Source organism: Tamandua tetradactyla, chromosome 26, assembly GCF_023851605.1.
Source record: "Tamandua tetradactyla isolate mTamTet1 chromosome 26, mTamTet1.pri, whole genome shotgun sequence".
In the NCBI taxonomy this organism is placed as follows: Eukaryota; Metazoa; Chordata; class Mammalia; order Pilosa; family Myrmecophagidae; genus Tamandua; species Tamandua tetradactyla.
The window spans coordinates 46,671,280-46,699,191 of NC_135352.1; the positions used below are offsets into that span (position 1 = coordinate 46,671,280).

Sequence of the window (27,912 nt, forward strand, 5' to 3'; positions counted from 1 at the left end):
AACTTACCATGAAGGGGTCGGCATCCCATCTGAAACTGCAGACTGGCATAGAGCTGTGTGGACAGTGTGCCAAGTGCCGGGACACTGGGTGAGGGATCAGGCACATGCTTTGCCTTAATTTTCCAAATAAATTTGCAAAAACATGTACTTCAATACCTAGTTATTTGCCACAGCTCTATAAACTCCAAAATTTCTAGATAATAGTTTCAATAAATGCTCTCCCAACACTGTTAAAATGTACATTCAAAATATAATGAATGCAACCAGTTATATAAACAAAGCAGTTTTATATGTCATATAATTTAAAATTACATGCACTTGGAACTATACTAAAGCCATATTTTGTTCTGGGGAGGGTGTGACAGAAGAGCATAATTTAAAAAGCAGTAGAAATTATCATTAAAATTAAAATTAATTTTAATAATGAGAAAGATTTAGTAAAATCAGGAAATGATACCAGCAAAAAAGGTAATTTTGAATAAAAAGGTGGAAAAGTTTAATATGTAGAATGTTATTTTAAATTATGTTCTGATTATCACATTCTGTATTATTTATTATTAGTATTATTTGATATTTAATTAATATTGACACATAGATAGTTAGATCCCAAAACTGGAGAAAGATAGTAATTGTACACAACCATCTGAAAATGACAAAAGTCATGGATCTCGGTTAGGCTTCCTTTCTGGGGAATCCTGCATTAAACACTGTGCCTGCATTTCTTTGCCTTTACGACATAGTAATTTTCCCGTCACTCACATCCTTAATAAGTGAGTACTGCAAACCTACGAGAGCCAGGAAGCAGCGGGCAGTGGGCAGATGGCGGCCAGTAGGAGAGCAGAGACTGTCCCCTGGGCGCAGGTTGGTGGCCCCTGGACAAGTCCCACGCCTGACCAAGAGTCCAGGAGGGAAAGGCGGAGGCTCTGGAGCCTCGGGTGCTCCTGCTGCCAGGACCGGGCATGGGGTCCACCCAACCACGGCGCCAGCTGCCGAGTCTGAGGCCTGGCAAGTGTGCTGAAACCAGCGAGTGCTGCCATTGCAGAGCCCAGTTACAGCCCACGCTGCAACTCACGAAGAGCTGCTTAAATTAATAGTCAGTAACCAGTGTATGTTCTCAGCCAAATGCCCCCAAATAGAGCATGACAGAGATGTTAAATTAATTTCTCCCTATCTAGTCTTAGTTCATTCACAAAGATGGGCCTACTTGTGTTAAACTGGTGCTAAAACTGAAGAGAACTGAAGGATTCCTTTCCATCAGGCAACCCTCCAAGCAGCAGAATGCAGACCTCTGGGCATCGGCTGCAGCGTTGCGGCTTGGGGAGCAGGGGAAAACCACAGCATCTCTGCTTCTCGTAAGGAGCCAAATCGGAACGTGTAGAAATGTTGGCAAATGTAATCCCACTTATATAATGCACATGGGGATTTCAATGTAAACACAGGGAAGCTCCATGTTTATTTCACTTCTTTTCTGCTTTACTAATATTTCTGTGATGTTGTTACTATAAACATTTAGTCTTCTGTACACTGAAAGTTCTCAAATAGTAGCACTAAAAGCTTCTTTACAAATAGCACTGCTGCTGAAATAGAGGAAAAGCGCTGCAAAATGACTTCAGGCAAGATGTACATTCACACTCAAACTCTCTTCAGTCTATTTGTCTTAATGAGTAATGCAAGTCACTGTTAAAAAAGAGAAAGCTTCCCAAATGGCAGGACCGCAGAGCGGCAGAGAAGACTTGGTTACTCCCCAGATAAATACCCCTCCTGCTCACAAGTGCCTGGAAACTTATTAATAAAGACTTTTACCCTAATACTCTTTCTGTGTTTACATTAAAATCCCAGTAGCACTGGGTGAGGCAAAACCATGACTTAAATGCATGGAATGAGATAAATGATGGACAGCTAGTAAGTTATTGCAGTAGATTTCAACAGAATATTGGACCAAGTTTATCATAAGACCCCTTTTATCTGAGGGGGGATATAGTGGTACAGAGAATAAAATGTTACAAAAATAGAAATGACTTTTGAAAAGAGCAAAGTACATCAGTCAACATGAACTGTGGAAGATAAACCACAAAACAGTGAAAATGCTTTTTTAATTATACATTTTCAATATAAAATGTCCAAGCTGCATAGTGAAAACATATTATGTAAACAAAAATATATTGATATAAACAGATAACTAAGCGATTAAATTAAATAAGCCGCCTAATTACTAGACCAAGTAAAATTGACAACACACACACACACACACACACACACACACACACAGTGTCCCTGGATTCCAATGCTGGTCTGGCACTTTCCTGCATGATATTAGGTAAATTAGCTAATTTAGCTTAATTTCCTTATCTAGAAGATTTAGAGGGTATATAGGACAGCTCTAAATCCAGGCCCCTTCTGAGATTCTTAGAACCCAATATCTCTAGTCTAAATTCAGCCACACAGCATAGCCTGCCACGTCTTCCTTCCCTAGATGCTCCTCACCTGTCCAGGTGTGCTGCCCTGTGCGTGGAAAGGTATGCGCCTCTGATAAAGGATGAGTCTCTCCATTCCCACCCATCCAGACCCCACCACCCAGACGCTCGCTCATGGGTGATCCGTCCATTCATTCACCCCTTCCATCACCAACTGTTCACTCAGATATGCTGGAGACACAGTGATCAACAAGGTAGGTTCCTTCCTCTTTGGTGATTAAATTTTAGAGGGAAATGGTCAATAGACATGTAAACAAACAGACCCACATAACATGACAAATTCTAGGTGCTGTAAGTGCAGTGAACTAAAACATAACACAGAGATGGTTCAGAGACTAAGGCAGGAAAACATTTTGAATTGAGTCATCAGGCAAGAACTCTATAAAGAGGCGATGGGTAAGCAGAGACATGAGGAATCTGAGCAAAGGTGCAGCAGTCGAGGAAATCGGTGGCCAGTGCCATGACGTGGAAGTGACGCGGGTGTCTTGAGGAAGAGAAATTGCAGAGGGGCTGGCCCAGAGAGACCGAGGGCCTTGGCAGGGGCCAGGCCGGGCATGCTGACCGGCTGGCTGTGGGGCTCATGAGAAAGAGTGGAACGAGACATATTCCCTGTGTCAGTGGTGGCAGCAAGGACTGAAATAAGGGCAGCTGCAAAGGAAGGGGTGCAGCGGGGAGGACAAGGGACCAGGAGTTCGGTTTGGGCCATTTTAAGTTGAGGGGCCACTACCTACTCAAAATGCCCAGATCATAAATGAAGGCGGCAGACACATCAGGAAGTAAAATGCCATGAAGTAATATGGGACTAGGGATTTTTCCAGATTTACATTAATAAAAGGACAGAAAAGTAGATATATGAAAAATTCACTGTCAAATTATCACGTGACTTCCCCCATCTCAAATTGTAGCAACCATTTATTCATTGCACACAGTCAAAAAATATTTGTAAAGTAACCACTCAGGCCTGAGATGTGAATATTTCCTACTCGCCCTCATGCCATCCTATTTTTGAAGAATATCACTGCTAATACATTGAAAAAATAAAACTGCAAAGCCAATAGCGATTTCAAGCTGACTTAGATATACAGAATGAATGGATTCTCTGACAGCACTTCTAAACAGGAGAATTCCACAAGACACTGAATTATATGTTGAAAAACCATTAAAATGTTAATTCTCACAACACACAAACCATAGTTAATATGACAATTGAGTACTTCTTTTCAACGAACCACTCATTTTGGTCTAAATATTCGGTGAAATCCTTCTCTGATTTCGGTTTAAATCCAGTAATTTTCCAGTAAACTGGTCTACTGGAACAATGTTTGCAATCTCACTGACCCATTAAACTAACAAAATTCACATGTGAACCAAACAACAGGACAACCAAGGTGTGTCAAAATGCAAAATGTTCAGCAGTCTCGAATACAACATCGTGCTCAGAGGAGAAAATCTACTCCATCGTGGTAAGAGGAAATATGTCTGGGGAATTCAATGAGGTGCCTGTGAGGTGGCAAGGACACACACTGGACAGACCTTCGCGAGGCCGCAGAGGTCCTTGGTGGGTATGAGTGACACCCACTTCCCGCGGTGGCCTGCGGTGCAGACACATGCAGCTGCCATTGCTGCACTCGGGGGCGAGTCCCACTGCCCCTGGACGGCCTCTCCTGCCCTGAGCAGCTGGACAGCGCACCGGCCTCAGATCACGGGGAGGCAGAGGCCCCCATAGCGGCATCTGGGCCTCCCACCCGTCGACCCACGGCCACCTCTTTGTCCCTGCCACTCCTCTTTGTGCTCTTGGCTTCCAGACGCAGCCCTCGGATGACACCTACTCTAGGAGCCACACACATGTCCCTGCTCAGTCTCTGACCACTGTCTGACCCCCAAGATGGCCCGTTTCTAACCCTGGACCCAGACGCTGCCTGGTCCTGGCTGACTCAGCCTTATCCCCCTAATAAGGCTGCTCTGGTCTGCATCCCCCATCTGGCAGATATTTTTGATGCTATTAGAAGCTCCAAAGAGCTCTTAAATGCTCATTTTTGATATAAACAGTTTTCTGCATAATGACTTTTTTTTAAAAAAAGGATTTTCCCTATAACAACAACCACAAGAAGACTGTCTACCTTTCAACCTCTTTGTTTTGAAGAGAAATAAAAGTTCTATCATGTAAAGAAACCTTCAGGCAGTCTTGTGAAACAAGCCTGTGCATTTGTGAGAAGAAACCATTGTCAGTACTTCAAACATTCCAATTCAAACAGCACAGATAATGTAAACTCACTTTCATCTTCCTGAAAATGTCTGCAATACGGCGGACAGAGAAAAGGAGCTCTGTCTTGATGTTTCATTTTATAGGCAAGCCTGTGCTTCTTCGCTGATTAAAAGGCTGATTCTCCACTCCTTGCTTATTTAAGGGGGATTCCTTTAAAGGCCTCTGCATTTATTGGGGATACTCCCGGGACGGTGCCTGAGGGACTTTACCTCAAAAGCCTGGAAGGTCAAGCCCACGTGGTAGCTGCCCGGCACAGTGATGCTCCACACGCATTCCTGCATCGGCCTGTAGTGCTCGGGGTAATTGGGAGACTGAATCTGTCCTTCGTTTTTATGTATCTCACCTCCGCAGATTGCTGGGGAAGGCAACAAAGAAGCATAAATCTTCACATGCCATTTCCTCTGTTTCCTTTTAAGGTGATATTTTATTTCAGTTCAGGTAGTTAATACAAAGATCATTTTCTAAAATTCAGTCGGCTGGTTGTTCTGTGGCACATATTTAGATGGTAAAGAACCTAGTGACAACTAAAAATATCAACTAATAGCTAGAAAAGGAACATATGAGTTTAAACCACCATTATTTATCTTTACAAAAAGCCACCCCCCCCTTTTTTTTAACTTTCCAAAAGCTTTCGAGATCTTGTAAATTTATTTTATGAGCCTGCTGTGTGATTAATTCCTCCGGCTGCTTCTTTTTCTCTGTCCCTCCAGGTGAGGCAGCAGCAGGCCAGGCCCCTGCGCCCCCACAGAATCCCCAGACCCCGGCACTGAGCCACCAGCATGTGCTCAGGGGCTTCAGCCAGACACTTCCCTCCACCGCTTTATGGCTCATCTTTAAAACAAAGCACTTCCGTTTACTGGAACGTTTTACGAGCAGCAGAAGTCAGGTCGTTCTAAATGCCCTAAACTTCTCAACCTGCAGAAGAAGGAGCAGGAGGGTCTGCTCCACTCAGAGCGTGGCGGAAAGGAGCTTTTCCGAGGCCAGGAAGCACAACGTCAGGGCTTCTTTGTACTAGAGACGTGTGGGACAAAGCGCGTAATAAGCTCTTCTTGAACGCTGACTCTCTTATTTACACAGAGCACGTTCCAGAAATGTGTACAGTTACTTTCTGTGCAGTTTCCTGTGACAGATGGACTGTTTGAGCAGTGCAGGCTACAAGCAGACACAAAATCAATGCAATGGAAAGTGATTATTTCCTCCTAAGGTTTTGATATTATAACAACAACAAAAAAAAACCTTAAGAATTCTTGTGCCATTTGGGATTTTTTTCCCTATGTGTCTTTAAGCCCATTTACAAGTGACTACATCACTAATACCAGAAATAGATGGTCTTGCAATTTAAATATACTGAGGCTATTATAAAAATTATTCATATGAATACTATAACACAGCTTCAGAAAACTTCACAATCATAAGATACAGTTGCAAGAACAGTCTCATGAAATTGGGTGAAAGGACATTTCTGTGAACAGATCTAAGATGAAGTAATATTTAAAATCAATGCCACTTGCCTTCATAGACAGCTGCAAAACCTTTTCCTACCCAATTACTGCTGCTCCGAAACTCAACCCACATTCTGCTGTCGGTAGAGGTAAGAATATCAGGCAATTTGTCCCCACAGAATCTGCCTAAAAGAAATAAAAGAGTAAAGAGAGACTCCTAAATAGAACTCTACATTCTAATCACATCACACAGGAGCTGACACATACGGAAACCTAGTTTGGTTCGTCTCCTGTCTTTAGTGACAAAAGCCATGTTTATGCTTTAATGGTTATTTCATAAAGGCAGATACATTAAAACGTTCTCTTTATATCTGTTTATAAGGTATCTGAACATGCCATTCACAGACTAAATGAGTGAAAATAACGTCATTATCATCTGTAGAATTAAGAAACAGGTCAAAAAACACATTTTAAAAGAGCAAATGATACTTCAAGATGAGACGCAGTATTCCATGGGGCAGACGGAGGCGGAATCATCCTGAGGAAAGGGTTGGAACTGTCAGCCCCTTCAGCCCAATGTGGAAGGAGCCCTCCAGCTACCCCAAGCACCTTACAAGCCGCCTGCATTCTGGCTCTTCCCGGAGTTGATGGTCTGTGGTGCAGAATAACAAACAGCGTCGAGGGCTCAAGTACGAATTCTAGTTTGTTCTAACTCTGTCTCCAGAAGCAAGTATAGCAGTAAATGCATATGATAGCACGTGCTGTCCCTTCCTTTCCCCACCTTTCCATCCAGATAGTCGTTGCCCACTTCTGTCTGCCCCCAGGCCCTAAGCATTCACACCAGACAAATTGCATACGAATTTCGACAAGTAATAGTACATTTCCATTCATTTTTGTTTGCCTGTGGCAATGACGTCATACTTAGTTTTAGCACCTGAAAAATGGGAGTCCACTTGCGCAAACCAGATCGGCGCTAACAGCCTTGGTGAAGCAGCGTCTCCTTAAATCACAGCGTAAGCCGGGCTTGCAGAGCTAGCAGCTGCCGCACGTGCAGTGCGGGGTCTTGGTGGAGCCTGAGTTCCTGTATTTCTCGCACCTCCCCTGTGTTTCCCGCCTGCTGTTCTCGGGGCCACACTGCCGGGTCTCAGCAGAACAGGCAGAGTGGACTGTACACACGGAAGCCAGGGACAGCGGCCGCTGACCACTGGGCCTTCAACGACCGTGTTTCCACCCGCCGGGCCCCCACCCACCCAGGCACACGCCAAGCGTGCTCTCCGCAGAACATTCTCCAAGAGCTGCGCTTTAGATGTCAACCTTCCGCAGGCGTTTTCTGACATGTTTTCTCTGGAATGTGCACATATATCACAAATCTCATCACAGGCTAAGGAATGAAATGTTCAAGACGATCTCCTCCTCAACCTGATTTACACAAACGAGTTCAGTTATTTTGTGTTCCCTCTTATTAACATGTCTGTGGCCTGCTTGGACTTACCAAGCAGGCGGTCACGTTTGCTACAGCAGTGTCCATTCAGCAGGTGTTACAGGTTGAGAAAAAGGAGATCTGTACAGTACGACACAGCTGAGCAAATCTACTGTTAATATAAGTTAAAAGTCACGATCTCAGAAACTTAATTCAAATAGATCCTTCTGTCTGTCTAGCACCGTTAAGCATTTTTACTGCAGTTAAAAAAAGGAAATTAACTATAAAGACAACGCTGGCCCCACACATTTTTAACTCTAAGATGCCTCTTGAAAGGATCAATCGTCACATAAGGAGGAAAAGAGCCTCGTACCGATGAGCGGAGACTTCCTGCAGTAGCCGTCCCTCACTTCCACATAGTCGTACCAGCACAGACTGCTCTTGTACAGGTCCATCGTAGTGAAGTTCAAAACAATCTGAAAACAGAGCGAAACAACAAGCTGGTGAGAAAACACGTCTAACGGCTCATGGCAGTCTGATTCTGGAGGGAAGGAACTCAGCATTGCAGTGAAAAGGGGTTCACAGTGCTTCTTTCTCCTCCTCTATTAGGAACACCCTGATAGTTTTTCCTAATAACAAACATCTCAAAGCGACATTTTTTCATTCTCAAACAATGTTTAATTGAACAAACTAAATGTTTTAGAAATTAACCTGAGCTTCTGTAAAGTTACTGTAAACAATTATGAAACAGAGGTCTTTCTTCAGATAGTTTATATCACTAAGATAAATGTGACTTAATTCATGAAAAATTCTGATTTTTCCCATGAATGTCTTTTCTTAATAATTTATTTCAAAGAAGACCAGGCATCTATGACTATGTTAAAAATAACTGCCATGTGCCATAGTCTATGGCCATAATATGATTGGACATGTTGAAGTGATTTAAAGGCAGCCCTAGAATTTAAATGTATCCATGTAACGATAATCAAAGTCAGATGTCACTATGCTTCTCTAGATCCAAAAGTATGTATTCAAAGACCCTTAAGGATAAAAGACCTTGCCCATGATCATTTATTCTGTGTATTGTTTTGCAATAATGTTGCTTTTTAAAAGAAAATCCAGGGTGGTGCAACAGTGGCTCAGTGGCAGAGTTCTCGCCTGCCAAGCTGGAGACCCGGGTTCAATTCCCGGTGCCTGCCCATGCGAAAAAAAGAAAAGAAAAAAAGGTAATACACACTGCACAATTTTAGGAAAAAAAGCATTCTTACTGTTTTTATAAATGAACTGTACTTTGCAAGTAATTAGCCTCTATTACTTGATTACAACAAAATAGAGCCAAATGAACATGCACTTACCTGATGTAGTAAAATTATTTGGGGAAATTATTTTTTATATTCAAAAGTTCATTCTAACTCTATTCCGATTGAGAAATCTAAAACCCTTAAGGCCCACCTGAAATGTTCTTTATCGAGAAGGTAAAACGAACTTCTACCAAAAGCAACAGATTATGAATATTTGAAGCACTATATGACGATAGTTTACAGCAATAATCAAATAATTCTTTCGTGACAATACAAAAAGCTGAATTAACAGAATTCTCTTAATGAATGACAAAAGAAGAAAATGATAAAAATATATAAGTAATCAATCCTGAATTCGCATATCAGAAAAGCAATGCACCCATTCTGTGCTTGAAAATACCTCTTCCCCCCCTTTCTTGAGCACAATATTTAACCAAAATTAAACACAATTATGGCAAATCCACCCTTAACTAGTTTATCCCTTCCCTCAGCGAAGACACAGTAAAACTATAAGCACTTCACGTGCCATCCCGTGTCTAGGTACTACAACAGCCATGGGTAAAATTCTCCCTGAAGTTGTGTTTTAATTGTCCACACAGATTACCTTCTTTTGATTACAGAGATAGAAATTAAGAATTTATCAAAACAATGAAAGCTATCAACACTTTAATAATGGAATCAACATTTCACCATTAAGATCAACCTATTTCAACATATTTTCAGCTTCTTAAGTAGTATTTTCTTGATTACAGAGAGCCGAAATCCACTAAGGATGAAAAAATAAGAGACATACTTTTTAAAACATGTAAAACATTAGGTTGTGGGCTGATTTTTTTCTATGGAATTTCACATTTATCTGTTTTCCTTGTTGGTAGTTTTCCTTGTTTGACTTTCCTTTGCCTAATTCTATCATTCCCAATATTCTCCACAGATGTTTGTGCAAATTTCCAAAACATACACGGAGAAACCAGTAATCATTTCCCCTCTTCTTCAATAACCCTCAACATGTGATTATCAGAGTTCTTTAATGTCCACATTATTTTATGATGCCCCCCGCACTTTTCTTCTCCATCTCTGAACACCAGCGCAACACTAGGTTATCCTGAGGGTCCAGCCAGGATGCACTTCCTGGCTGTCTCCTCAACTTCGTGTTCACTGCAAGTCTGCTGCAAGTGGAGGCCACTGCCGCTGCCCGATGGCTCCCCATTCCGTATTGACATTCTCCCGCGCAGACAGCAGGATTCCGCCTGCACGGGACAAATCTCTTCACAAGCCGCAGAGTCAGACAGAGGTGCAAACAACAGATCCCACGGCTCGTTTTCTGGCTTCCCCCTTGGACTTAACGGGGAGTTTTAAAAGGGTGTGCCCACAGCTTCAACTTCCTCTTAAATACGGGAAAATCAGCTAAGTTGGAAGCACGTATACCATCAAAATTGAAAACAACGTTTGGATAGTTAACATGTAGTTAACATTTAAAGTCTCACAGCACACACTGGTGCACACTCAGGCACACACACAGTTGTAAGGGTGATAACTCGAGGCAGAGACGTTTCCTATCTGGTTTTCAATCTTCTACTTTAAACGTTCCTGAACACCGTGGAGGAACAAAACTGGCCTGACTTTAATATAAAACACAGAATCCTTTGGAAGCAGAAAATGTAATAAAGATAGGTTTCCAAAAATCAAATCTTAGGTCTATAAAAATAAAACTCTGGCCTTATGACTAAGGTTGCTAACAAAATCCATACTTGAATTACAAATTGAAAGCACTGGGAAAACATTTGGTTTATAAATCTTTTATTTCTGATGTCAAATGTATATACATTTACTTGAAATGTATCATAACGCACTTGAGTCATGGAATGGAGGTGGGCGTAAGGGACAGTTCTACCGTGTCCTGAAGTCTGTTAGGAGCCTTAACCACTATTCAGAAAAGTGGAGAAATTGCTTTGCGTTTGCTTATTAAAGACTTTGTTTTCTTTGCTGCAGAGTAAAATATCTGGAAGAAAAGTGGATTGACAGCTCAAGGAACTCGGGCTGCGGGTCTCCAGACAATGTTACAATCGATGAACTTCCGTCAGCACAATTAGGACGTTACTGACGACTAAACAAATGCTGCAGCGTGCCGGGAAGGTCAATTAGAGTAACAGTTATACCTTACAGTGTGGGGGACGGAAAGCTGCAGACCACGCCAACCAAACTGATGTTAGTAAATGCTTCTTTAGAGAGAAATCACACAATCGAAACCATCAAGAGAAAACAGCTTTCTGGGCTACCAGCCAGATGTTGGACAAGCCTAATAAACCCTCTAGAGTGACCATAGTTTTATTCTGAAAAACGAGGTTAATAAAGATGTGAGCAGACCACGGCCCGCAGCTGTGGCCAAAGCCTGCTTTTGTGAGAGTTTCCCCGGGGCACAGGTGCACCATTCACTCAGTGCTGCTCACAGAAGCGCTGAGCAGGTGAGACAAAGGCTCACGGCCGGCACAGCAAGGGTACTTGTTCTCTGTCCTTTAAGGCAAAATTGGCTGGAGTGTGCATTTGTTGATTTCTAAGGGTTTATTCAGCTCCGATTTGGCTTGATGTTGAAAGAGGAACAACCTCATCTTATCCTACAAGAAACGGTCCTGGACCGGGGACCAGAAGAGCTGAGTGCAGAGTCTGGCTTCTCAGTTTGCCACCTTAGTTAGCCTTTCCGAGGTTGAAGGAATTTTCTTGTAAAATGGAGGTCATCATATCAGGCCTATATCACCAAAAAGAAATCACCAGGACTTAATCAGACAATGCATAGGGAAACAGTCAACTCTGAAGCATCAAGGCTCTCATGAGTTATTATTTTTTAGGTACATATTTGGGCATTCCTTACAACTCAGAACCCGAGAACATATAAAATAAAGTCATGATCAAGCTTAAATGTTGAGAAGCTTCCTTTGAAGTTTCACAGGAGGTTGAATTAAATCAAAAGAAGATGGACAGGAAGCCCTGGGGTCTTGGTTTAAGACCTGCCTTAGACCGTCTAGTTGTGTGACTTCAGGCAGCTCCCCAACTCCGTCGGGCCGAAGTACACGACAGGTGCAAAAGAGAAATTGGACTATGCTACTGAAAGTCATTTTCTGCCTCAAACCTACATGAAAATAGCTGGATATAGATATTTTGGTTTAGCAACCCAACCAATCGATCAGGCTTACAATGGAAATTCTTCTCACTCCCTTTCCTTCATTCCATTCCAGCCCTTCGCCCAGCTGACGAGCAGCAGAGAGAGACACACTTGGAAAAACTTCCCAAAAGTGGTCCTGCCTTCCTTTTTCTCTGCCAGTGCTTCCCATACTTCCTTTCTGCATACACTGCAAAAGCTTCACAAATGTGCTTTTGGTTTTCAGTTTCACTCGTCTTTGACCTCTGACCTCTTTAACCTCAATGAAGCCTGAATCCCACCCTGGCCTTGTGACCTCACACTCACTCGGGATAACCACTGTGGCTGGGCACCCAAAGGTGTTGGTGCTGTAACCTTTCTTTGTTGCCTTGTCTTTTACTACTCTACACACACCCTACTCACCCTAAAATTCCTGCTGTTATGCCCTGACAAAGCACCCGACCTTCAGCTTCCATTCCCTTAGCCCAGTTATTCTACCTGAGTTACCCATTCCCTTGGAACTCTTCACATCTGTCAACATCAGTATCAAATGCCACTATCTCTTCAGTCACGCCGGCATTTCCCAAGAAGACCTGGGGACTCCTGCTTCTGTGAATTCATGAGAAATTGTACCTTGCCTTCTTCAGTTATTTTTCAAAGTTTGGCCTATTATTGGGTTTTTCCTTGTTATAAGACAAGCAAGGATTTCTTTCACACACTGGAAGACATATTAATTTAATGGAAGTTATTTACCTATGGAATAATTCATAAATTGAAGCCGTGTCCTGGGAATATAAATGCAATATTATGAATTGACCCCATATGTGTAAACCATAGATGAGTGGCTAAAAAGGAAATTTTCCAAAAAATAAAGTGGTCAAAGAATAGCTTTTGAGTGGGTTTTACAGTAAAAGAGAAAATATTCACTCTTTTCAAGAGACAAGCAACTTGCCCTTATTCAAAGGCCAATCAATTCTAAGGGACTAAGTAATCAATATTATGTGCTTCGGCCAGCTCAGCTCAGCCACACGCTCAGTTGCACATCATAGGCTGTCTCCAGCATGAACCATGCAAAACCAAGAGCTGCCTCAGACATTAGGAGTCTGGACAGCTGAATCCTAGGCAAGAATGCATTTCAATAGACAACCTTAATTTTCAAAAGAATATGATTTCCTACAGAAACTAAAATATGCTTATTGTAGAAAAGAGAGAAAGGAATGAAGAGGAAAAACCTATTTGCATCCCACCATGTAGAAATAAACAATTGTTTTGGTATATATTCATCCATAATTTCTCTTATAAATGTAATTTACATATTAGATCTTTTCCTGCTTTTGATCTTTAGCCTACTTTTAAAATTTCAGAAAATATTAAGTATTATCTGAAGTCATTTTTTTTGGCTTTCAAAATTTCCAATTTTTCCTTATTATAAATAAATCTATCTTTGTACATATCTTAGATAATTATAGTAGGATAAATTTCCCAGTAAAAGTTCAGGCAGATTTATAAAATGTGACACAGGTTACCAAGCGTCATTCAGGAAGGTCATTTCAATTTCTACTTCGAAGAACCATCCACATTCACAGTCACCTGGTATCATCACCGTCTCTCACCTCTGCCGAATGGACAGATGAAATGCGACAGCTCATTGCTGCTTCAAATAAAACACCTTTGATAAGGAGTGAGAGCAAGCATAATTCGATATATTGGTTGAATAACTACCTGCACTGGCACTTCAGTAAATTTTCTGTGTCCACAGTCTACTGTAGCATTAAACTTTTCCTTATTGATTTATAATGGCTTTGCACATTAAAATCATAATCTCATGTACGGGTGATGTGATTTTTTTCAATTTGATTTTTACTTGGGTTTTTGTATTTTTTTTATTAATTAAAAAAATTAACTAACAAAACATTTAGAAATCATTCCATTCTACATATACAATCAGTAATTCTTAATATCATCACATAGTTGCATATTCATCATTTCCTAGTATATTTGCATCGATTTAGAAAAGGAAATAAAAAGACAACAGAAAAAGAAATAAAACGATAATAGAGAGGAAAAAAAAAAACTATACGTACCATACCCCTTACCCCTCGCCTTCACCTACCAATATTTCAAACTGAATTTATTTCAACATCTGTTCCCCTTGTTATTTATTTTTATTCCATATGTTCTACTCTTCTGTTGATATAGTAGCTAAAAGGAGCATCAGACATAAGGTTTTCACATTCACAGAGTCTCATTGTGAAAGCTTTATCATTGTTCAATCATCATCAGGAAACATGGCTACTGGAAAACAGCTCTACATTTTCAGGCAATTCCCTCCAGCCTCTCCACTACATCTTGAACAACAAGGTGATATCTACTTAATGCGTAAGAATAACCTCCAGGATAACCTCTCGACTCTGTTTGGAATCTCTCAGCCATTGACACTTTGCCTCATTTTACTCTTCCCCCTTTTGGTTGAGAAGGTTCTCTCAGTCCTTTGAGGCTGAGTCTCAGATCATTTCAGGATCTTTGTCCCACGTTGCCAGGAAGGTTCACACCCCTGGGAGTCATGTCCCACGCAGAGAGGGGGAGGGTGGTGAGACTGCTCATCATATTGGCTGGAGAGAGAGGCCACATCTGAGCAACAAAAGAGGCTCTTTTGGGGGTGACTCTTAGGCCGAAATTTTAAGTAGACTTGACCTATTTTTTGTGTAAGTTTCATGTGAACAAACCCCAGGCCTGGGGGCTCAGCCTATAGCTTTGGTTGTCCACATTGCTTGTGAGAATATCAAGAATTCAACTTGGGGGGGTTGAATTTCTCCCCACTCTCACCATTCCCCGAAGGGGGCTTGCAAATACTTTTCCAGTCACTGATCAAATCACTCTGGGATTCATCGGGGGATCACTCTGGACAAACCAACAAAAACTCATGTGCTACTTGAGATTCCAAGTACTTATGACATTCAAACTATCTGCATGAGTTATATTAGGAAATGCTCTAGTCAAAATCTAAATTTTGTAACAAATAAACATTTTCTGCTTTAGTCTCACACATAATGTGACATTTTAAAGTATTAGATATCATCTATTTTCAGCACCCTACAATAATGACAATCCTTTGTTCTTCCTTATGCAAAAACATTCTTAAAATTTGTACATTGTACATTTCACTATTATTATACACTCTAGGCATTCCTAGATTACACCATCTCGATCCTCAACATCTATCCTTCCTTCTGATCACATTTAGGTCCCCAGCCCTCCTCCCTCCATCACTCCCACATGCAGCTTCACTCAATGTTCTAACATAACTACATTACAGTTAGGTAGTATTGTGCTGTCCATCTCTGAGTCTTTGTATCCAGTCCTGTTGCACAGTCTGTATCCCTTCAGCTCCAATTACCCACTATCTTACCCTATTTCTATCTCCTGATGGTCTCTGTTACCAATGACATATTCCAAGTTTATTCACTAATGTCGGTTCATATCAGTGAGACCATACAATATTTGTCCTTTAGTTTTTGGATAGTCTCACTCAGCATAATGTTCTCTAGGTCCATCCATGTTATTACATACTTCATAAGTTTATTCTGTCTTAGAGCTGCATAATATTCCATCGTATGTATATACCAGTTTGTTTAGCCACTCGTCTGTTGATGGACATTTTGGCTGTTTCCATCTCTTTGCAATTGTAAATAATGCTGCTATAAACATTGGTGTGCAAATGTCCATTTATATCTTTGCCCTTAAGTCCTCTGAGTAGATACCTAGCAATGGTATTGCTGGGTCATATGGCAATTCTATATTCAGCTTTTTGAGGAACCGCCAAACTGCCTTTCACAGTGGTTGCACCATTTGACATTCCCACCAACAGTGGATAAGTGTGCCTCTTTCTCCACATCCTGTCCAGCACTTGTCATTTTCTGTTTTGTTGACAATGGCCATTCTGGTGGGTGTGAGATGATATCTCATTGTGATTTGATTTGCATTTCTCTAATGGCCAGGGACATTGAGCATCTCTTTATGTGCCTTTTGGCCATTTGTATTTCCTCTTCTGAGAAGTGTCTGTTCAAGTCTTTTTCCCATTTTGTAATTGGATTGGCTGTCTTTTTGTTGTTGAGTTGAACAATCTCTTTATAAATTCTGGATACTAGACCTTTATCTGATATGTCATTTCCAAATATTGTCTCCCATTGTGTAGGCTGTCTTTTTACTGTCTTGATGAAGTTCTTTGATGCACAAAAGTGTTTAATTTTGAGGAGCTCCCATTTATTTATTTATTTCTTCAGTGCTCTTGCTTTAGGTGTAAAGTCCATAAAACCGCCTCCAATTGTAAGATTCTTAAGATATCTCCCTACATTTTCCTCTAACTGTTTTATGGTCTTAGACCTAATGTTTAGATCTTTGATTCATTTTGAGTTAACTTTTGTATAGGGTGTGAGATACGGGTCCTCTTTCATTCTTTTGCATATGGATATCCAGTTCTTAGGCACCATTTATTGAAGAGACTGCTCGGTTCCAGGTGAATTGACTTGACTGCCTTATCAAAGATCAAATGTCCATAGATGAGAGGGTCTATATCTGAGCACTCTATTCGATTCCATTGGTTAATATATCTAATTTTATGCCAGTACCATGCTGTTTTGACCACTGTGGCTTCATAATATGCCTTAAAGTCCGGCAGCATGAGACCTCCAGCTTCGTTTTTTTTCCTCAAGATACTTTTAGCAATTCGGGGCACCCTGCCCTTCCAGATAAATTTGCTTACTGGTTTTTCTAATTCTGAAAAATAAGTTGTTGGGATTTTGATTGGTATTGCGTTGAATCTGTAAATCAATTTAGGTAGAATTGACATCTTAACTATATTTAGTCTTCCAATCCATGAACACGGTATGCCCTTCCATCTATTTAGGTCTTCTGTGATTTCCTTTAACAGTTTCTTGTAGTTTTATTTGTATAGGTCTTTTGTCTCTTTTTATTCCTAAGTATTTTATTCTTTTAGTTCCAATTGTAAATGGAAGTCATTTATGATTTCCCCCTCAGCTTGTTCATTGCTAGTGTATAGAAACACTACAGATTTTTTAATGTTGCTCTTGTAACCTGCTACTTCGTTGTACTCGTTTATTAGCTCTAGTAGTTTTGCTGTGGATTTTTCCAGGTTTTCGATGTATAGTATCATATCGTCTGCAAACAGTAATAGTTTTACTTCTTCCTTTCCAATTTTGATGCCTTCTATTTCTTTTTCTTGTCTAATTGCTCTGGCTAGAACTTCCAATACGATGTTGAATAACAGTGGTGATAGTGGACATCCTTGTGTTGTTTCTGATCTTAGGGGGAAAGTTTTCAATTTTTCCCCATTGAGGATGATATTAGCTGTGGATTTTTCATATATTCCCTCTATCATTTTAAGGAAGTTCCCTTGTATTCCTATCCTTTGACGTGTTTTCAACAGGAAAGGATGTTGAATCTTGTCAAATGCCTTCTCTGCATCAATTGAGATGAGCATGTGATTTTTTGCTTTGATTTGTTGATATGGTGTATTACATTAATTGATTTTCTTATGTTGAACCATCCTTGCATACCTGGGATGAATCCTACTTGGTCATGATGTATAATTCTTTTAATGTGTTGCTGGATTCGATTTGCTAGAATTTTGTTGAGGATTTTTGCATCTATATTCATTAGAGAGATTGGTCTGTAGTTTTCCTTTTTTGTAATATCTTTGCCTGATTTTGGCATGAGGGTGATGTTGGCTTCATAGAATGAATTAGGTAACTTTCCCTCCACTTCAATTTTTTTGAAGAGTTTGAGCAGGGTTGGTACTAATTCTTTCTGGAATGTTTGGTAGACTTCATATGTGAAACCCTCTGGTCCTGGACTTTTCTTTTTGGGAAGCTTTTGAATGACTGATTCAATTTTTACTTGTGATTGGTTTGTCGAGGTCATCTATTTCTTCTTGAGTCAAAGTTGGTTGTTCATGCCTTTCTAGGAAGTTGTCCATTTCATCTACATTGTTGTATTTATTAGCATAAAGTTGTTCATAGTATCCTGGTATTACCTCCTTTATTTCTGTGAGGTCAGTGATTATGTCTCCTCTTCCACTTCTGATCTTATTTATTTGCATCCTCTCTCTTCTTCTTTTTGTCAATCTTGCTAAGGACCCATCAATCTGTTGATTTTCTCATAGAACCAACTTCTGGCCTTATTGATTTTCTCTATTGTTTTCATGTTCTCAATTTCATTTATTTCTGCTCTAATCTTTGTTATTTCTTTCATTTTGCTTGCTTTGGGGTTAGTTTGCTGTTTTTTTTCCAGGTCTTCCAAGTGGACAGTTAATTCCCGAATTTTTGCCCTTTCTTCTTTTTTGATATAGGCACTTAGGGCAATAAGTTTCCCTCTTAGCACTGCCTTTGCTGCATCCCATAGGTTTTGATATGTTGTGTTTTCATTTTCATTCGCCTCGAGATATTTACTAATTTCTCTTGTAGTTTCTTCCTTGACCCACTGGTTGTTTAAGAGTGTGTTGTTGAGTCTCCACGTATTTGTGAATTTTCTGGCACTCTGCCTATTATTGATTTCCAACTTCATTCCTTTATGGTCGGAGAAAGTGTTGTGTATGATTTCAATCTTTTAAATTTGTTGAGACTTGCTTTGTGACCCAGCATATGGGTCTATCTTTGAGAATGATCCATGAGCACTTGAGAAAATGGTGTATCCTGCTGTTGTGGGGTGTAATGTCCTATAAATGTCTGTTACGTCTAGCTCATTTATAGTAATATTCAGATTCTCTATTTCTTTATTGATCCTCTGTCTAGATGTTCTGCCCATTGATGAGAGTGGTGAATTGAAGTCTCCAACTATTATGGTATATGTGTCTATTTCCCTTTCAGTGATTGCAGTGTATTCCTCATGTATTTTGGGGCATTCTGGTTCGGTGCATAAATATTTATGATTGTTATGTCTTCTTGTTGGATTGTTCCTTTTATTAGTAGATAGTATCCTTCTTTGTCTCTTTTAACTGTTTTACATTTGAAGTCTAATTTGTGGGATATTAGTATAGCTACTCCTGCTCTTTTCTGGTTGTTATTTGCATGAAATATCTTTTCCCAACCTTTCACTTTCAACCTATGTTTATCTTTGGGTCTAAGATGTGTTTCCTGTAGACAGCATATAGAAGGATCCTGTTTTTTAATCCATTCTGCCAGTCTATGTCTTTTGATTGGGGAATTCAGTCCATTAACATTTAGTGTTATTACTGTTTGGGTAATACTTTCCTCTACCATTTTGCCTTTTGTATTTCATATATCATATCTAATTTTCCTTCTTTCTATACTCTTCTCCACACCTCTCTCTTCTGTCTTTTCGTATCTGTCTCTAGTGCTCTCCTTAGTATTTCTTGCAGGGCTGGTCTCTTGGTCACAAATTCTCTCAGTGACTTTTTGTCTGAAAATGTTTTAATTTCTCCCTCATTTTTGAAGGACAATTTTGCTGGATATAGAATTCTTGTTTGGCAGTTTTTCTCTTTTAGTAATTTAAATATATCATCCCACTGTCTTCTTGCTTCCATGGTTTCTGCTGAGAAATCTACACATAGTCTTATTGGGTTTCCCTTGTATGTGATGGATTGCTTTTCTCTTGCTGCTTTCAAGATGATCCTCTCTTTCTCTTTGACCTCTGACATTCTAACTAGTAAGTGTCTTGGAGAATGCCTATTTGGGTCTATTCTCTTTGGGGTGCGCTGCACTTCTTGGATATGTAATTTTAGGTCTTTCATAAGAGTTGGGAAATTTTCAGTGATAATTTCTTCCATTAGTTTTTCTCCTCCTTTTCCCTTCTCTTCTCCTTCTGGGACACCCACAATATGTATATTTGTGCGCTTCATATTATCATTCAATTCCCTGAGCCCCTGCTCAAATTTTCCCATTCTTTTCCCTATAGTTTCTGTTTCTTTTTGGATTTCAGATGTTCCATCCTCCAGTTCACTAATCCTAACCTCTGTCTCTTGAAATCTACCATTGTAGGTTTCCATTGTTTTTTTCATCTTTTCTACTGTATCTTTCATTCCCATAAGTTCTGTGATTTGTTTTTTCAGACTTTCTGTTTCTTCTTTTTGTTCATTCCTTGCCTTCTTCATGTCCTCCCTCAATTTATTGATTTGGTTTTTGAAGAGGTTTTCCATTTCTGTTCATATATTCAGAATTAGTTGTCTCAGGTTCTGTATCTCATTTGAACTATTGGTTTGTTCCTTTGACTGGGCCATATCTTCAATTTTCCTGGTGTGATTTGTTATTTTTTGCTGGCATCTGGACATTTAATTACCTTAATTAGTTTATTCTGGAGATTGCTTTCCCTTATCTGACCTAGGGTTTTCTTGCTAGATGAATTTGTTGTTTATCAGTTCTTTGACCTTCAGTTCAGCTTTTTCTGGGCCTCTAGCTTAAGTTTTGTTTAACAGAGGGTAATTTTTCAGTTCTTGTTTTCTTGTTTCTTGTCCTGTTTGTAAGGTGCCTTTTCCCTCCCCACCCTTAGGAGGGTCTACATAGGTATTACAGACTCCAGCCAGGTTTTCCCGGACTAAGCTGGTCTCCTTTCAGGGGGAAGGAATCACCTGCGTCAGTTTTCCCTGAGTGTGGGACCCAGCAGGTTGAAAGACTTTCCTGTGAAGTCTCTGGGCTCTGTTTTTCTTATCCTGCCCAGTATGTGGTGCTTGTCTGTCTGCGAGTCCCACCAGCAAAAGATGTTGTGGCTCCTTTAACTTTGGAAGGCTCTCCCTGCTCGATGCGTGGTGGAGACAGAGGAAAGGTTGAAGGCTGGTTTTAATGGCTTCAAATTGCGAAATCCTGGGATCTGAATTCCTTGAGAGAGGGATTCCACCTGAGTTGCATTTCACCCCTCCCGCAGGGAAGGTTCAGGTGGTAGAGAGCCCTGAAAGCAGCCTGTTTCTGCGTTTGGGGCAGTTGCAACCTGTGTAATCCCGGCACTGAACCCAGAGGCGACCAAGCCTCCATAGAAACAGTTGCATAAGGCTCTGTTTCTCCCCCTTTCCTCTTTTTCAGTTAGTCCAATAGGCGCCTTCCGCCTTGATCAGTTTCGCCTGAGCTGGGGGCCTATTTTTAGTAGTCAGAATTTGTTCATTAATGCCACTATTGGCGTTTGGTTGGACTCAGTCCCTGCTACTGTTGGAGACTCTTTCCTTTCCCTCCGGGAAGCCACCTGTGGGGGAGGGGCACCAGTCGCCAGCCGCGGTGGCTTGGGGAACTTGCTGTTCCAGAGACTCGCAGCCGGTCCAGGAAGCCACCTGTGAGGGAGGGGTGCCAGCTGCCGGCTGCCGCCTCTTGGGGAAATGCCCATGGCTCGGGGAACTCACTGTTCCAGAGACTCGCAGCCAGTCCAGATGGTCCAGACTGGGGTACGCTGTGTGTCCGGTCTCTGTCGTGGCTCTGGGAGCTGTTCTGTATTGTTTCTGGCTATTTAGTAGTTGCTCTGGAGGACGAACTAAAACGCGCACACCTTACTAAGCCGCCATCTTGGCCCCCCCAGGGTTTTTGTATTTTTATAACAAATATTTAAATGTATGTAAATAATTCTAATAAACTATTATTTTGCATGTTCTTATTTTCAGTTCATGTACCCTTGATGTGCCTCCAGGGACTTCTCCCAGTCCCAAAACCGAGCCACTAAATCTCCACGGGGGAAGCCATCCCATTGCACAGTATTTGCTTTCACAACAAAGAAACTAAAACAAGTAGTATTTGCTATAATTTTTTTCTGCTTCTCTTTCTCCAATTAAGGAAGCATCCTTCAATCCCTATTTTATGAGGTTCATTCATTGCTGGTGCTGGATAATGAATAGATGGTCTTTTCTTGATGTAATTGAGATATACTCGTCTAACTTGTTAGTGTGGTGAGTTATTTTGTTTTTCCAATAAAAGTACTCTTGCATTAATGAAATAAAAACTGTCCCTGCTGTGGTGTTCAGCGTGTGTGAGTCTGCATTTGGTTCAGCCACTTGGGGATATTTGTGTCCTATCCATGTGCAGATGTGGTTTCTCCTCTTACATTCCCCTTGTCATTAGTCTCACAGGTTTGTCACCTAACAGGAGAAAAGCCCTATTTTCTGTGAGAAGACCCATAGGACAACACGCAGTAACTATTTCCTGCTTGGATGATAGGAGCCTCCATATGGAGACATCTCAGCCTGAGGTTGTTGAAACAATTTTGAATAGTAATTCAATTGAAAAAAATCCACTCCCTTTAATGGCTTTAGTAGTACTTGAGCCTTTTATTTCTTTTGTAGAAGAATTTAGTGAGTAAAAGTCTTACCGGAATTTCATTCAACTTTTTACTTATATTGGTATAATGTTGTTTGAAATACCCTTTTATTATCACGTTGGCACCTTAGTCATCTTAGGTTATAATAAACATCTTATTCCACTGTAGGTTCTCTATCATAATTTATTTTTCTTACTATGTCATTTCATCTGTTTTCTTGATTTTAAGGACAATTTAAAGAACCACCTTTGTCCACACTTTGTACTATATGTTATTTTCATGTCAATAATTTCATATTTAATTTATTTTACTCTTCATACGTCTTTCCACTGATGTAACATTATTTCTCTAACTTCTGTCTATGCATGTTTAGCACATTAGTTCTGCACCACACTTATTTCTCAATGTGAGCACTTGAGGCTGTGAATTTCCTTTTTAGTACTGTTTTGGCTGCATCCTATATGATTGACATGTAGTAGTTCTGTTATTTACAGTTACAAATAATTGATATTTTTCTATAATTTATTCTTATTTGAAACAGATATTTAAATGTATAGTCCTTAATTTTAAAATGCATGAGGATTTGTCTAATTATCTCTGAAGTGGTGCATTTTAGCTTACTTGCATTGGGTCTGAGATCATACTTCGTATTACTTCAGTCCCTTTATATCACTTTCTTTTACTTTAAAAATAATGCCATTCTAATAACTCCCGGAGTCTGAGTCATTGTCATTATAAATTCTGCGCTTCTCAGTCTCGCCTTCGCAGACGCACACAGGAAGGGAGCAGGGCATGCGGGGGGACACGGGGCACGGGGGCGTGGGCGCGGGGCTGCAGGGGCATGGGGCTGCAGGGGCATGGGGCTGCAGGGGGGGCGGGGCTGCAGGGGTGCGGGGCTGCAGGGGCGCGGGGCTGCAGGGGCGCGGGGCTGCAGGAGCGCAGGGCCGCGGGGGCGCCGAGGCACAGGCGAGCGCGGTACCGCACCTTCTCTCCAGGGGTCACCGACACCCGCCACACGCAGTGGGTGTACGAGGGGTAGCCGTTGGGGAACCCGGGCGAGGACAGGCTGCCGTTGGACTCCTGCAGGGTTTCTCCGCAGGCTGAAAGGAGAACGGAAGACATCTTTAACGTTAGAAGGACCGTCTACCCACAGATTCCCGAAAGAAAGGGAGCGCAGGCTTCAGTTTTTACGGAGGTCGTGGGTGTCGTAAGAAAGTCTGCGTTGTTTTGGTTTGGGCACGCACATATATTTGCATTTTGTAAAAGGCCTTTCTTTTCTCCGTCAGTTTTTCTCCTGTTCTTCACCAAAATTTCAGTGCTTAACGCCAACCCTAGAGCTACCCACGGTCGGGATTATGAGATGCGGGATGTCGTATTCACCAGGCTGTTCCTCACGGAGCATCCCTCCGCCCTCCAGCAGCCGAGAGCCGACGTGAGGGTCAGGCACCCCCCACCCCACCCGGGTCCCCACGCCCCACCCAGGTCCGCACCCCCCACCCCACCCGGGTCCCCACGCCCCACCCAGGTCCGCACCCCCCACCCCCTTGGGCCCCCTTCCCCCACCCGCCCCCTGGCCTGGCCAACGTGGCTGCAGGGCCAGGGGATTCAGTCACTAACAGTGAGTGTGCGGTGCACAGGATTTAATAACTGGTGCTATATAAATGTTTAAAAAGAAATGTTAATAATAGGTTAATTAAGGAAGTAAAAAGGTATCATACACACTGAAAAGTTTTTTCAAAATAAGCAAAACAAGTAAACTCAAAGATAAATATCACAGACGATTCTTATTTTTTAACAAGATACAGACGTGCATATATCCATTTCTTTTCTGTTGGTCATAAGTAGAAATTGCTGGAAAATAAATTATTATATTTTCTTCTTACTAAGCCTAACTTTTTGAAGACAATTATCAGTTTTTGAAATTGCAAATTATCAGCTGCACAGGCTTAGAATCTACACGACTTCACTTCCAGGGCGAGCCCCACACAGGCCCAGGCTGTGCCACCGCCAAGGCTGGAGCAGAACCTCTGCCACGGCTCGGAGGACACGGCTCGCAGGACACGGCACGGGGGCCAGATGGCACTAAACTGCTCTCTGCATCCTTAATCAAGGATGACCCTTCGTTGCAGCCAGTCACCTCACTAATCTCCACTCCACAACTCAAAGGCAGCGCTCTCTGAAGGAGATTACAACCAAAACTCACACATCACCATCCTGCGGAGACAGAGCTAGCAGCAGAGTTTCTCATCGAATTCTCAATAACTTACAAACAGCTCTGCATATCTGGAGTCAAATGAAAAGTAGCATAACCTTGTAAATATAAAATAGAACTGTAAAGGCACTCCTGTTCAACATAAATCGTTCTTTGGAGCACAAATATAATGATAGCGCACAGAATACATTTAAGGCAGGTGTGAGAAATGTTTATTCTGATGAAGAGGCGGACACAAGCTACTTTAGAACCAGACAAAAATGCTCAAGGTCAAAACATATAGCCCAGCCCTGTTCTATGAATCATCTAGAGCACTGGATAAATGCAATATTACAAGAAGCCTGGGAAAATTGAAAATGTGTTAAGATTTCACTAAAGCAAACAATGTGCTCCCAAACAGGATTCGGTTTAGATGCTAAGAAATCATTTGGGAGCTGAGCACGTTTTAGTGAAAATAAACTAAGTCACAGCAGTTTGAAAATAAACACCGTAATGATGAAAAGCTCCACAAGGCAGACATAATGCTTGCAGTAGATTTCTTAAAGTGGAATTTAAACAAACATATTTAACCCACGAACACAGACAAATAATACTGTCCTGATTTAAAAGATAAAAGACTCTAAGCAAGGCGTAAGACAGATACAGCATATAATTTAAAAGTTGAATAACTATAATACAGCTTTTTGCTTATTAATGCAATAAGGGCATATACCTATGGTTAAGCTGTGATGATCATTTGTGAATTTCCCTTAATAAATGTGCTAGCCCCTGGCTACCTTGTCTTCACCACAAGAGATGTCTTAGCAGTATTCCTGTTTGTTTATTTGTGCTCAGATACGAAAAGCAGACTTTATTATGCAAAGACCTAAAGAGAAACTAGCGAGGAAAACGTGGCACCACTATCACCGACTTAAATATGACTCAGCAGGGCATGTGGGATGAGGAGGCAGGAGCTCGGTTCTGGCATTGCACATGGTAACTGTGCCACAGAAACAAGTGTGTCAGCTCCCGCCCCAGGCACAACAGCGATCTCGTTACCACACACAGAGGAAGGTTGTTTTATAGGGTTCCGATGATACCATCGCCGTGAGACAATTTTATCTAAGCTATTTTACTGACTCTCTGAATCTTCTTTTTAATCCTTAACTACTTATTCCACAGGTGGGAGAATTTGTGGCCCTAAGGGTGAGAAAGTGTCTTTGAATTACAACCACTTCCTTGGTCATATATGGGAGGTTGGGAGCATAACATACAAAGAGCTATAAAGAGGCCAACTATTTTCATCGCTGTTATTATCAAAGTTACTGTAGAAAAAACATAATTCAGTACTTAAAATGTTATGATATGCTCTCACTTTTGAATTAGATAATCCACGATTATCTCTCTTCTTCTAGGATGGAAACTGAGTGTGATTAATTAGATTGTGTGTTGGTGAGGAATAATTACAAGTTTTGGTCCTTTTCATAGCACAGTTAAATTTACAACTGGCTCAACTTTCATCTACTGATACTTTCCCCATCAACATGCCTGTAACCCTCACCCCATGTCAAAGGTCGAGAACATCACAGAGTGGCCCAGGGCTGGGACCGGCCGGAGGGGAATGGAGAAAACCCATCCCCAGCCTCACTTGGTTACAGGATGGCTTGTGACAACATCACTGCATGGGGAATGTCTGCCGAGCAGATGAGAAAATAATCCACGAGCAAATGAAAAAAATAAAATAAAAGGCTGAATGCTTTTTTGGGCAGGTAGACAATATATTTTAGCTAACAATTTCATACATAAAACTAAATATTAAAAGGATTTTTTATGCAAACTTACAGATTTATGCCAGAAACAAAGAGATTAATACTTAGAAACCAAGAACCGTATATCAATGTAAAAAATAAATTAAATAGAGCGAGCATTTAAAACAATTTAAAGTTTCTATTAATCAAACCCAATGCAAATTGAAACCCACCTCCCATCTCTGAAAGCTTCACACAAATATCCATACACAGATATTTACAGTCTACATGTGTATCGTACATAAGCCAAAATTAGGAAAACTTTCAAGTTTGTGAAGGCATGTGGTATGCGTGGCCATGTGTGAATAAGCACATACTTTTTCATATAACAAGGAGATTCTGACCCTCAGAAGCCCCTCTACTTTTAGATACCAAATTTATATTTCTCTTTCACTTTTACTTCTGTTATGTGACTTGACATATCAAATTAAGGAAGACTACTAGGACAATATTAGGGTCGATAGTTGGACTAAGTACGAAGCAGTTGTAAGAGGAAAATTCATGGGATTAATGAACAACAAAATTAAGAAAAAATACAAAGATAAATGACTATAACAGAAGAGATAAATGAAGCAGTTTAGAAATAGGAAAGTATAGCAATCCAGTATCAGAACACAGTCGACAAGAAAATATGTAGAAAGTGAGAATTGACAAGAAAAAGAAGACCTAAAGTGAGAGAATCAGAGAACAAATTAATACGACATGAAGGGAAGAGGATATAAAACAACTCATATTCCAGAGAACTCCTTCTAAGCAAACTGCTAATTGTAGACAAGAAGAAGATAAAGGTAAGAAGGGAATCTGTAAACGGACCATTCGCTAACCTCAGTGACATTTCTTCCCTGTCTGTACACAGGACCCCAGGGGTGACATGACAGCACGTTACCCCGTGTCCTCTTAGACGTCTCAGGTCTGACCTACAGGAGTCCAGGGGTGAAATGACAGCACGTTACCCCGTGTCCTCTTAGACGTCTCAGGTCTGACCTACAGGAGTCCAGGGGTGACATGACAGCACGTTACCCCGTGTCCTCTTAGACGTCTCAGGTCTGACCTACAGGAGTCCAGGGGTGAAATGCACGTTACCCTGTGTCCTCTTAGACATCTCAGGTCTGCCCTACAGGAACCCAGGGGTGAAATGACAGCACGTTACCCCGTGTCCTCTTAGACGTCTCAGGTCTGACCTACAGGAGTCCAGGGGTGAAATGACAGCACGTTACCCCGTGTCCTCTTAGACGTCTCAGGTCTGACCTACAGGAGTCCAGGGATGAAAGGAAAGGCACATCCTCTTAGACGTCTCACTGCTGAGAAAGCCTAGAAATGACCAGAATGACACCGGGTTGGTTTTTTGGCAGCTGTGGCCACAAACTGATCCTACCGAGCGGCCGGGCGGCCGTGTCTACCTTCCCTTCTAAAGCCATGTGGTCTGGTAACGGATGGGGGGGCCTACATACTCCAGTGCCAGGCCTTGGAAAATGTTCTCTTCTTTTACGTTGAAATGCCTAAGTTGACTTTTCTTGCCTGCTTCTAAAAATAAGACCCATAAATGGAAATGTAAACATCTGAAGTGAAAGAAACTTATCCTCATATAAACACAACTTTGTATATGTATGG

General features: G+C 41.2%; 1 protein-coding gene across 1 annotated transcript in view; it reads right to left on the reverse strand.

Annotated features, from left to right (window-relative positions):
- The window catches only part of TLL1 (tolloid like 1), a 120,604-nt gene that overhangs the window by 49,043 nt on the left and 43,649 nt on the right, over positions 1-27,912 (reverse strand). The window contains exons 8-11 of the mRNA XM_077144152.1: positions 23,287-23,402; positions 7,976-8,078; positions 6,252-6,368; positions 4,950-5,095 (exon numbers count right to left, since the gene is read on the reverse strand). Coding sequence (XP_077000267.1) covers positions 4,950-5,095; positions 6,252-6,368; positions 7,976-8,078; positions 23,287-23,402 — 482 coding nt within the window. The remainder of the gene's footprint in view (positions 1-4,949; positions 5,096-6,251; positions 6,369-7,975; positions 8,079-23,286; positions 23,403-27,912) is intronic.